This window comes from Echiichthys vipera (genome assembly GCF_963691815.1).
Source record: "Echiichthys vipera genome assembly, chromosome: 16".
Classification (NCBI taxonomy): domain Eukaryota; kingdom Metazoa; phylum Chordata; class Actinopteri; order Perciformes; family Trachinidae; genus Echiichthys; species Echiichthys vipera.
In genome coordinates, this window is record NC_139841.1 from 18406556 (window position 1) to 18419735 (window position 13180).

The 13180-nt window shown below is 42.5% G+C and overlaps 1 protein-coding gene across 1 annotated transcript; it reads left to right on the forward strand.

The window, feature by feature from the left end:
* Positions 1–2111: 2111 nt before the first annotated feature.
* pax8 (paired box 8) lies at positions 2112–8588 on the forward strand (the record flags this gene model as incomplete). The annotated part of the gene is made up of 10 exons (XM_083929517.1): positions 2112–2248; positions 2366–2563; positions 3127–3203; positions 3432–3557; positions 4370–4545; positions 4792–4912; positions 5139–5381; positions 5662–5763; positions 6976–7062; positions 8518–8588. 10 exons carry the CDS (start codon positions 2112–2114, stop codon positions 8586–8588), a joined length of 1338 nt encoding a protein of 445 aa, XP_083785643.1.
* Positions 8589–13180: the final 4592 nt, after the last annotated feature.

The window sequence follows — 13180 nt, forward strand, 5'->3', positions numbered from 1 at the left end:
CCTGTCTCTCTGTCTGCCTATCTACGGAAGTTTTCTCTTAATGAATTCACGCTTTGTTTTTTGCTGTGCACGCGGAGTCTGTGCACCTTGCGCGTGCGAGTGCGCGTTCTCACCGCCCCCCCGGGTCTGCTCGGCTTTAATATCCTGCAGGTTGATGAAGCTTGGCGGGGAGATTTTTTTCCACACTCCGCTGGCAGCGTTAATAGAGGCTCCCCTCCCTCTCACCCTGCCTCTCTCCCTCCCTCCCTCCCTCCCTCACTCACTCCCTCTCTCCCTCCCCTCCCTCGGCCTCGTCCGGCCGCCGTTTGATGTGGAAATGAAAGCTGGGAAAAGGCTGAGAGAGAGAGAGAGAGAGAAAAAAGGAGCGTCTCAATGGGTTAAATTAAAAGCAATGGTGTTCTTGCAGAGTCACCACCGTGCAGTCCATAGAGAAGATAGTGGAGGCTGCTGGTTGGACGCTGCGGAGCGCTTTGTCTGTTGTTGTTTACCGGGAAAAGCAGTTTTTATGGTGTCGTAGGATGTTTGTTGATGGGTTTTTTTTTTCAGGAGCAAGCTTTGACAGATCTGTGGGTTTCATTAAGATCAATGCACGTGCAATATATCTGATTTTTCTGATTACATAGACAGTGTTGGTTTTTATTTTTTTGCAGTTTTTTACTGATATCACTATATATTTAAGCATGTAGACAAATGCCTATAGTATAACAACGACATTACATTAGAAATAACAAATAATCTAATTCATATGCATTAAAATGTAATTAATAATATGGATAGGTCTAAAACTATCTTCTTTTATTGTAAAAAGCACATTTAGCCTATTATATGTGTTTAAAAAAGCAATGTACCATATTTCTTATATATTCCTGAGGAGATATCAAGTATGATGTCGTAATGATAAATATTATTTATAGGCCCTTTATTTCTTAGAAAAAGATGCTTAGCAGAGGTTGAAAAAGAGAATATAAAAAACTTGTGATTAGATTTATATGACATCTATCACATCTTTATGATTGTGACTACAAATGAGATTAATCACAATACAGCCTGATTCTTAACTAATACGCATGTTACTGATCATTTCCAAAAGCAAAAGCACAACAGTCACCTTCAATGATGTACACTGAGCCTGATGCTGCACCCCTCAAACAAATCAGTGGCAATATAAAGGAGGATTGGGAGGAAAAGCCTGCAGGTATTATTATTATTTCTAAGGAGGTGATTCTTCTCAAGTATGAGCTTTGCTGCTGGGTAAAGTTAAATATAGGGACATAATAAAATAATCGGATAAGCATTAATAAAATTCACATCATAAATATTTGATCTAATTTTTGAAGACCCCTAACTAAAAAACAAACAGACTTCTCAAAACTTGAATCCAACTTTATTGGTTGATTCACATTAAATCTCTTTTTTATGTAAGTTTTAGAAATTAAATCCTGAAACGTGAACGTCACAATCTTCTGCCATTACTCACGGCCTCCTTGTTGGCTCACTGCAGCGACGGTTTGTTTCATCTTCTCCTGTGTCCTCGACTCTTTAATGTAAAACTTCATTACGTTGCTGACAACGCCCGCACCTGCTACAGTTATTTATTACAGCTTAAAAGACACACCTAATCTTCAGCCTGTTAAAGAATGACTTATAAATGTTGCAGGTCAAAGAGGGACGACATGATATTCTGTTGGAGAAAATTAAATCATCTCCTCCACTTATTTTACTGTTCTTGATAAATCTCTTTTATGCTTTTTTTATACTTTTTAATTATCACTTGCAACATTACATTAGTTGACTTAAACATGTATTTTGTATAGACAGAAACTCTGTGCGTGATATATCCATTGTCTTTGATTTATTTCATATTTTCTTAGGTCCAGTCAGGGTCAGTAGCATCAACTTAAAAGTGTGTGTGTGTGTGTGTGTGTGTGTGTGTGTGTGTGTGTGTGTGTGTGTGTGTGTGTGTGTGTGTGTGTGTGTGTGTGTGTGTGTGTGTGTGTGTGTGTGTGACTTTGTAGTTTGGTGACATTGGCAGATCTCAGGTTCCATGACATTTATGAGTGTTCATCCCCCCTCCTCCCCCAGGTCATGGGGGTCTTAACCAACTAGGTGGAATGTTTGTTAATGGACGTCCACTTCCGGAGGTGATCCGGCAACGCATCGTGGACATGGCCCACCAAGGGGTTCGGCCCTGTGACATCTCCCGGCAGCTGCGAGTGAGCCACGGCTGCGTCAGCAAGATCCTCGGACGGTAAACAAGCACCTTACTCAACCTTCTGTTACTGTTTATCGGCCCGGTTGTGTTCTTTGACCTGTATCAGGAACATTTTTGGTGTGTCTCTGACTGAAAACCTCAACTTTTCTCCAGTTACTATGAGACAGGCAGCATCAAGCCTGGAGTGATTGGGGGATCCAAGCCCAAGGTGGCCACCCCGAAGGTTGTGGATAAAATCGCAGAGTACAAGAGGCAGAATCCCACAATGTTCGCCTGGGAAATCAGGGACAGACTGCTGGCTGAGGGTGTGTGTGACAGCGACACAGTGCCCAGCGTGAGCTCCATTAACAGGTGACAAAGTGAATTATGAATGAAATCATGTTAGTGCGGCTCAGCAGCATGTGGATATCTGGCCTCTTAGGTGTTAGAAGAAATGTGAATGAGGAAGATCTACTAAAGATGTTTAATGAAATGAAGCACATCATGTTCCTGAACTTTTACACCCAGCAAACATTTATAGAAAGTGTTAGAGGTCCCGTATCATGTTCACTTTCAGGTTCATACTTATATATGGGTTTCTAAATATCACATCCGCGCTCGATGCGTCTCTACACGGTGACTGCAGCCAGGAAATGACTGTAACGACACTGTAGAGGCCCCTTCTATCTACATATAGTATAGCTGTGATATCATAACTGTACAGAAGTCCTGACGGTTCGTTTAAAGGCACAGTTACTGAACACGGGCTGTGTGAATTTCTCTGTGGATTGAGCTTTGATACTTTCTCAGTATTTACTCACCTCATCCTCCTTTATAATAAATAAAAAGAAATGGAGATCTCCCTTTTAACAGTACGGGACCTTTAAATGTCAAATTATCATTCACTCAAGTTGTGTTTCTTCTTTTTGTTTCAGAATAATTCGAACAAAGGTACAACAGCCGTTCAATCTGCCTCTGGATGGAAAAGGTCTGAGTCCAGGACAAACCTTAAGTAAGTCTTTACCATTAACAAACACACACAGACACAATGGGGGCTGTATCACCATCCATATCACGAGCATTAGCATTTAATGGCGAAGGATTAAGGTTAAAGATAGAGTGCGCTCATTGTTGTGTAGGATTAAACTCGTGACCTTGCAGCAACAGGACTATTGAGATGTACAGTATCAATTTTGCTCTCTGTCTCAAATCTGTCTCTCTTTGTTTTTCTCCGTCTCAGTCCCGAGTTCAGCAGTGACCCCTCCCGAGTCTCCACAGTCAGACTCTTTGGGCTCCACCTACTCCATCAGTGGCTTGTTGGGTATTCCCCAACCCAGCGCCGAGGGCAAGAGGAGCCATGATGACAGTAAGAATTAGATCAAATTAAGGAGACCCCACACCATCAGCATCATTTTGTTTTATTGTGGCGGTGCATGGGATGACGCGTGTAAAGACAGACGAGGGCGTGGATATTTCTGTTAGCGTTTTCTGCTAACACACGTAAATCATTTCCAAACATAAACAATTACATTGAGCAACTTTTTTAAGCTTAATGTTTAGAAATCTGTTGCATACAATGTATCAGTGTATTATATTATTCTACAAAGTCATTCACTCTAAAATATTGTGTCTGAAAAAGCTGAGAAACACACTCTTAGAAAGTTATTTGACCTTTATTTTATCTGGAATTCATTAAGAACAAGTTTTCTGTCACAATGGAGAATGGACCAAAAGGCACCAAACAAAGAGCGCTGAAGTGTTTAATGAAAATTAAAAAATATTTCATTCCTCCCCTAAAGGGCAATATGAGGCGTGCTTGTGTTGCAGTCCTAAAAACTATTTATTCACACACCTCATGACACCCTACTTCTATATTTATAGATGTTTAAAGTGTAAAATCCTCGCAGAAGGTCTAGACCACACTGTGATTTACAGAGACCCAACAATTCCCCCATGAGCAAACACATTTTGAATGGTTGAGAGTCATTTTAGTCATAATAATAACATCTCTGAGCACAGACTACTTATGTACTTTGAATATTTTGCCTGAGAACGTGGGAATATAAACCTTCAAAGAAACAAAAGAAGTGAGTGCGGTTTCGCCACACGCATCGCATGTAAACATCTTTTTCCCCCGCCATCTTCTTCTTCTCCTCCGCCCTCCTCGGTGTCTCTCAGGTGATCAGGAGAGTTGTCGGCACAGCGTTGACTCTCAGGGCAGCGGAGGCGTCCCGAGGAAACAGATGAGGGTGGATCACTTTTCTGCCGCCACGCAACATCTGGACTGTGGGTTTGATCGTCACCACTATCCCCCGGACTCATTCAGCTCCACCTCCAGCAGCAAGACAGAGCAGGTAACAACAAGCCTTATGCTCAATATACAAGTATTTAAGAGGAATTTATGCTTAAATATAGCTGCAACGTGATTCATTTCAAGATATACTTTTCTTATTTTCTATACGTATCAGATTTATTTGGAACTTTTAATTGAAAAAATGAAATTCAAACTTTGTTTTTTGACTTGCACATGTGCATATTTGCTCCTACTCACATATACGCACATTTTACACCAATAGCTAATCCCTGTTCAACATCCCCAGACTTTGTACCCGCTGTCCCTCATCAATGGCAGCCTAGACGAAGCCAAGACCAGCCTCTCAACATCCGGCTCCGCCATTGGACGGAATCTGACGGCGCACCAGAGCTACACTATGGTGACAGGTGAGACTCTTAGATGATGACCTTTGACCCGCATCAGACACGAAGTTGAAGTCCTCAACACGCTGACTCTTAACCGTCAGCTTCTGTTAGACCGCTGCACAACAGTGTCCTGAAGCCACTCACTCTTATGTTTTTGACATTTCACCCTAAGTTTTGTCGTTCCACTCATGTTCACCATTCATTTTCATCTTCTCACCCACCTGCACACTGGCCGTCACCACCTCAGAGCCCCTACAGTCCCTGCCGCTCTGTCTAAAACAGGAAATGTCCCCAGAAGTGACCAGTACGAGCCCCTCCCCAAACATGGCTGCATCCAACCTGGCGTTCGTGGAGCTCCAGGCGCTGCAGAAGCCCATCTCGGTCAGTGGCAGCAGCTGCAGCCACTCCAACCATTTCCCCAACGCCTTCAACTCATTCTCCCATCACGCACCGGTGTACGGGCAGTTCAGCAGTCAGTCTATCATCTCAGGTAATGAAGACATCCATCTCATTCATGTTCACTCTCATGACAAATACTTCTCACATTATTAATCTGCCCTTTATTTGATTTGATTAGTAGTTTGGTCTATGAATTAAATTGAAATCTAAAACAGCAAATACTCACATCAGTGTCGCTGAAATCAGTTAATATTGGACATTTTTCCTTAAAAAGATAACTTATATGTTGTTATTATCTTGGAGCTGTGACAAACAGTAATATAGTAACTTAACTTGATGTTAAATGTGTGTATTTTGGTGTGTGTTTTTAGGGCGTGACATGGTGAGCTCCACCCTGCCGGGCTACCCACCTCACATCCCCTCTCCTGCCCAGTCAGGATACTCCTCCTCTGCCATCACGGGCATGGTAGCAGGTAAAGGACATTTTAAAAGCTTTTTTTTAACCTACAATTAAAAGTCAAATGGAGATGGAAATTAAAAAGCACCTAATGAGTCAGAGGTAGAAAGAAAGGGAGAGTGATGAAGGCAGGAAGAGAAGGAGTAAAGAGAAAGAGCGGTTGTAGATTAACAGGAAGACGGGCTAAGTCAATGAGTAGTCCTGCCAGGGTGGTGTTGTGTGTTGTGCCTGTGTGTGTGTGTGTGTGTGTGTGTGTGTGTGTGTGTGTGTGTGTGCGCGCGCGCGCTGGTGCACATGGGCCCAGGGGGTATACAGGGAACAGGCTGGGGGTTCCACCCTGCTGCCCACACCCCCACCCAGACACCTCTGACCACACATCGCCATGGGAACCAGGGGGCCCAGGAGGGAGATGCAGGGTGGGCGGAGGGGGTGTAAAGTCTGGGTATGAGCGAAGAGGAGGTCTTTGTGGTGTGTGTGTGTGTGTGTGTGTGTGTGTGTGTGTGTGTGTGTGTGTGTGTGTGTGTGTGTGTGTGTGTGTGTGTGTGTGTGTGCGTGTGTGCGTGTGTGTGTGTGTGTGTGTGTGTGCATGCATGTCAGGATGCCTGCATACGAGCAGAGACAGAGAATGTGTGTGTGTGTGTGATGTGCCTTTTTTATTTGAAGTCTGCCCTCCGAAGCGCGAAATGAGAGGGTCTGATTTATTATTTTTCTGGTGGGCTCGCTGTGAGGAAGCGTTGATACACAATTACTGAGTGAAAGGGGGGGTTAGGACAGGAGGAGGAGGTGGGGGGGAGCAGGGATTCATTCCAGCCAACATAATTACCAATTAGATATTAAAAAAGAGAAAAGAAAGAAAGAGGAGTGCCAGAGAGGCTAAAAGCAGGAAGTGTAGGACGGAGGGAGGAGGAGGAGGAGCGATGCGAGGGGCCGAATGCTGAGGAGAGAGGGCGTAGAGGCTAGCAGCATGCACCACTGGGTCGAGGGATTTTACCCTCAGCTATCCACCTGCACCACAGATTAATGGTTTACAGGCTGCACTAACTGTTGGTGAATTATGAGCTAAGCCTGAGCAGACGCTGACACACACACACACACACACACACACACATGCAAACAACCCAAGAGCTCTCTGCGACATCTTAGCTTTTGCCTTTTTTAATAAGGTATCTTTGTTGCGTTGATGTGTTTTATCCGGTGTTTAATGAAGTTGTTTTCTGTCTCGCAGCAGGCACAGACTACGCGGGTCAGACCTACAGCCATTCGCCCTACACTTCCTACAGTGAAGCCTGGAGGTTCACCAACTCCAGCATACTGGGTGAGAGAGGACACACTGCAGTGGTGGTTCTAGTGGGGGGTCCACATGCAAATTTAGGGGGACCAAATGTATTAAACACAACTGTTACCCATGTAGGTTTGGTTCTCCAAAAGACTAACAATACACATATAACAGCAAACACAAGAATACTCACTCAGTGTAAACGTATGATGAATAATTATAATATGTGGGGTGAAATATTTATGAAAATATTCAGTACAGTTCAGGGGACCAGAGGGGGGTCAAGTTTTAATATTATGAGGGCACTGCCCCCCACCACCACCACCCCACCACTCCCCCTTGCCCACTTAGATCCGCCACTGACACACTGAAAGTACTCACTATTACCTGTGAATACATTTACATATACTACTATAAGGAAATAGTTGTTCCCTTCACAATAAAAGACAAATGATTAATCAATGAATTAAGTTCCCTGATCATTTAGAAAAACTCCGTTCTACTGACTATGATTCTTGAACATTTCTTCATGACGAGAATTTAAATAAAATAAGAGAGAGAGAGACTCACAATGCAGGAAGCAGCATGCAAACTGCCTCAGTTACATGTCACATGACATAAACCATGAGGTGCATTAATAACTAGGATTTACTCAAGGTTTTTTACTACAGCTTCTTGTGTTAGTTTCCACTTATTCAACCGTTGTTTGATCATCAATGTCAATGTCTCAAAGGGACTTTCTGGTTAAAAAAGGTTTAACAAAACAAATAAGTAAAATATAGCATGCAGGCATAAATCAGGCAACATATAAAACAAAAACTAAAAGGCTAAATTAAACAAAAAAAGGTGTCATTTACTAAATTTACAATCAGAGACTTGATTTAAATTCCTGTAACAGACTATTCCAGAAAATCTGAAGGCGTTCTTTCCCATCTCACACATTCACACATCATTACATTTACATTTATTCATTTGGCCGACCCTTTGGTCCAAAACAACAAACTAATGAGGTTCGCTCTCTAGTCACAGCAGATCAATGAGACGCCTTTGAATATAAGTGTCGCAACGAGCAGTGTTTCCACCTGGGACAGTCATTAGCAGAGATGTAGTGATGAAGTTATCCAAACAAAACTCAATGCAAGTTTTCACAAAGAGACAGCACATCACCCTGTTATTGCTCTGATGATGCAGACTTTGAATGGACTTCAGAGACAGAGTTTTAAGGGGAACTCTCCTCCACTGCGTCACCAGTCGACCTGGTTAGAAAAGGAAAGTCCTGAATCTCTCTCATCTTTTCAATTATTCCGTCCGAGTCATGACATGGGTTTAGGGAGTCAATCCACTCTTCCAGGACACACAGTCCAGGCAGCTCAGACTTTCAGCTCAACCATCTGCCTTTAAAACCTCAGATAAGATGGATAAAGAAAGTCTGATCCACCGCCAACACCGCCTCCCATTTCTGAAGGGCCTCTCCATCTGTGTCTCCCCCCGCAGGTTCACCCTATTATTACAGCACGGCCTCCCGCACCGCTCCACCGTCTGCAGCCGCCTACGACCACCTCTAGTCCATCCAACCCCCCCACCCCCCACCCCCAAGGCTGCGTGGGGAACCTGTGGCTCCATGAGGACTCAACATCAGCTGACACATCTGATTACGGACCAAGGCATGAAAGTCGATGGATGTGAACTTGAGACACTGCTGATGGACCAGCAACACACCTTTTTTTTTGTTTGTTTTTTACCACACCGACTTATGTTATTTATTTGTCATTACCGATACCCTTGCCCAGGGTGACTCATGCACGTTTACACATTGCTAAAAAAAACAAAAACAACTCCTCCCATGCAGGACCTGTTTCCAGAGACTCAGCCTGACGTCTCACATCAAGCTGCATATTTTCAGCATAGAGCTCTTTAACGCTGTTTTTTGGCCAAAGACTTTCTTTCTGCGTACATCTGCAACTTGACCCCACTGATCCAGTGAATCCGGATATGCAACGTCTTTATACTGAACTATGCCTGCTTTCTTTTTGTTTTTGTTTACAATGCTTTCTGTCCTGTCATCACACATTGCTTGTTTTGATCTGTGTCTGCTTGCAAATTAATTTTTTTATGACTTGTTTTCACTGTAAAGTCAGATCTTAAAAGCTTTTTCCTGTAGTGAACATAGACTAAAGGGTGACGCGTTAAATCACAACCACGACAAAAAGGCCCACTAATGCCCCCTCAAAGACAATTAATGTGTTTGTCTAGCAATATGTACATATTGTAAATGATGAATTACTTATGGGGAAGTGATGCAATTTTACCCAGAGAATAACTGATAAATGGAGGGGGATGATGGTGATTCGGCTACAAAAACCAACAAGGCTTGAAATACATTTGTTTTGCTTCGAATACATTTAGTTTGTTGTCATGCCGATGTTCCGATGTTTGGTAAGAACTGTGACTATTTTTTCTTATACTGTTATTAATATTATTGCAGATGTAAATAATGAATTTCTAAAGAATTATTTTAATTAAAGCATGACAAATTTACTGTGGTTATCGCTGATGTCTTTTTTAAAGGATGGCTTTGATTTTGACAAACTATAGGATAATAAACAAATGATGTGTTCTGTAAATAACACTTTATAAAGGTAGAGTTCACATTATATTTGGATGTGTTAAGTTTCGAAGTTATCTCGTGACAAGGAAGCTGAGGTCATTTAAGTTAATTTTCAAGAGCATTTGATTTTAGATATTATAATTATTATAATCATTATTATTATTATTATTATTATTATTATTATTATTATTATTATTATTATTATTATTAGTCTGTGTAATTAAGTCCTTGTATTTACACGCTAAAAGTCAGCTGAAATTATGTTTTTTTGCACCTCTCAGCATTTTAAAAGGACGAAAGCAACGATCCTGAAAACACGCGCATCTGTTTAATTTCTTTTTTTATTTTCTGCATCATGTAGTTTTATTTGCAATTATTTCGTCCCTCTTTGCGGCCTCGTAATTGCGGCGCGTTAACGACGCCACGGTTCGCCGGTGCCGCGGCCCACCTGGTGCCGCCGCGTCCGCGTGGGACTGCGCGAGGATGATGGAGAGGGAGAGGCCGCGCGCGCTCCGTCATTGAGATCTGCAGCAGCATGTGAAAGGAGGTGATTAGGCGCGCGCTCAGACACATTATAACGACTGTAATGACGCCAGTGTATTATCAGATACCACTTTAGTGTTTTATCTATTTTTCAGTTTTTCCTGAAAAACAATGATGAGAATAAATGTGCAGGCACAAAAAACGAGCCCCAAATTGTTTATTTACTTTACCTAAATAACATAAAACAAGATGCACACTGTCATATGCATGTGTAGACTATATAGACTATTTTACCATAAATTCGTTTATCAGTAAACAGGTAAGACGTAGTTTTATATGACATTAATATGAATATAATGAACAAACAATCTCAAAATCCATTCTGTTGCTGTTATATACTTACTGTGTGTGTGTGTGTGTGTGTGTGTGTGTGTGTGTGTGTGTGTGTGTGTGTGTGTGTGTGTGTGTGTGTGTGTGTGTGTGTGTGCGTGTGTGTGTGTGTGTGTGTGTGTGTGAACAAAGTTTTAATTCTACTATGGTGAAAATATATTGATGTTGATGATTTTGATGGACCGAACCAAATATTCATACCATTACAAATATATTATTTACCAATAAATGACGAACAATAAAGTATTTCTTTGCTTAACTTTATGTGATCTGCAAAAAAAAAAAAAAACACACATTTTTGTTTAATGGGGTTTGTTTTTATAACTTTTTAAATTAAACTTTAGGATTCCCATCAGTGTGGAAACAAATGTGCGCTTCCTGTTCCAGTTTCTGTGCTTGGTTTTATGCTGTTTGGTCTCATTAGACCACTGCAACCTCTGCAGTAATTCTCAGTTCACAAACTTCTGTGTGGTTCATGGCCTAATTCATCATTAAAGAAGCCCTCAACCCTAATTACATAACTCTGGAATGAGACTGTATGAAGGTTTTTGAGAGAATCACTTAAAGTCCTCAATATCAGTTCGGTCAGAGCGGTGTCTGTCTGCTGATGAAGATCAGCCCTGACGTCTTTCTGTTTACAGTATGCACTTCTCTTTCTCTCTGCCTCTCCGAGCCTCCCCTCTCCTCACATTTCAACATTTTCCTGACTCACCTCTTTACACCCCTCTCTTTGTATCCCTCTCCTGCAGCCGCACTACTGTACACACCCTGTAAACTTTAAACAATAGCTGCACTTCATCCCATTGTTGTCCAAGTGGCCTGGACCACTCCAGACAGCCCATCAACTGACTGGACACTCATTCTTTTCCAGTTCCCTGCTCAGGCATGCAGAAACACACACATCCATATACACTCGTACATACAGAGGAGCTTTCAAGTCGACGAGGTAAACCTTTTCACTGAACCCGGTTTCAAATTCCTCTGCCAGCTGAGGGCCGGCCAGAGAAATAACAGCAGTTAACGTTAAACATTAACAGTCTCTCTGCCAAAAGAGTAAAAAACAAAACATTACACTGCTACACACAAGCCACAGCAGAAATAACTCCTCTCGGTCTCTCCCTGGGCCTATTAGCAAGGAGGTTTCGGGCCACAGTGCTTCTGGTAATGAGCCCGGCAGCACAATACAGGCACCGGGCCGGAACAGCTGAGGGCAGACAAAGCTGGCAGGACGGGGCGACTGGGACTTACTACATTTAACACAGACCCATACTAACACTGTGTCCGTCCGTGTGTGTGTGTGTGTGTGTGTGTGTGTGTGTGTGTGTGTGTGTGTGTGTGTGTCTGTGTGTGTGATGGAGGAGAAGGCATGTGTCCCATCACCATTATGGGGACAAACTCAAAGACAGAATGGGGGCCCCTGGAGAAATTGCTGCCAAAAAGGCAGCAGAGGAGTGTGTGGCAATCAGTGGGGATGACGGGTTGGGGTTGTCCTGCGCCAGTCATCTGGAAAGTTCTCCACTTATCTCCGGGCCCGAGACACTGGGCCAACAAATTCAGCCCGGCAAATAAGTATTATGTAGGCTGACAAAATTTGTCCGTCCAAATGAGCTGCAGAACACGCTGTTGTTTCAAACCGCGCTGCTGTGTGGGCCCCGCCCGGCTCAGGCTTCTTTGTGGCCCTTTGCAGAAAACCAGATTGTGTGAGTGAACCCATCACCTTGTTTGTTAATTGTTTTGGATGAAGCCTGGCTCATTGTTTTGAACCATTTGTCGTCTTTTTGCATTGAGCCATCCACTTTTTCTTGGAATACTTTGCAGTGTGATATTCTTATTCTGTTGTCGACTTTGTCCATAACAGCTTCTCATTCCCTTTTGGTTTCATACACTTATATCACATCTGAAGGTGTCAGTATGCTGCAACTGACACCTTTAGATGTGTTGTTGTGGGAGACGTGTCCAGCAATTTCTTTTCAAAACCCACAACTTGACAATCTTGTCCACATACCGCAGTGGTTATCAATGTGTGCAGAATTTTAAATGATCTTGCGAGCTCTCTTTGCTCATTCTTCACACTTCAATCTAGAAATTAGAAAAACGACTTGATTAGGATTAGAAAAAAAAGCTGTGGTTTGGTTTAGAACTTCCGGTACATGAACAGCGGTCCCCTGGGTTAAAGTCCTGTGTTTTCCGAGCCATTCAACACCCTGACCCACCTGCCTACGTGGAGTTAAGCGCTCTTATACGATGTCACAGGATTTCCTTTTTTGCACCGTACGCAATTTCTACTGTTATAAATACGTGCATTAAACACTTATTGCAGTGCTTTACTTTTCTCAGTAATATGAACGAACAGTGAAGGAAAACAGCCTTTGTTTACTTGTGTGTTGTTCACATACAATGCGCCATAAATGTAGACATTAAAGTACAGTTGAGGCTGAAGAGATCCCCAAAATTGTTACAATTCATCCAATCAACAATCGAAAATGGTTTAACCAGACAACTTTCCAGCTTTCAGCCACATCTCATGACCTTCCTCAGTGGAAAATACATGTTAGTTTGCGACTCAACCTTTCCTGTTTCCAAGGACAAAAGATGAACCTCCAAGCAAAACAATCAATAGCTGTCAAGACATTTGTCTAAAAATACAACAAGTGTTGACCTCGTGGTGGCGCTAGA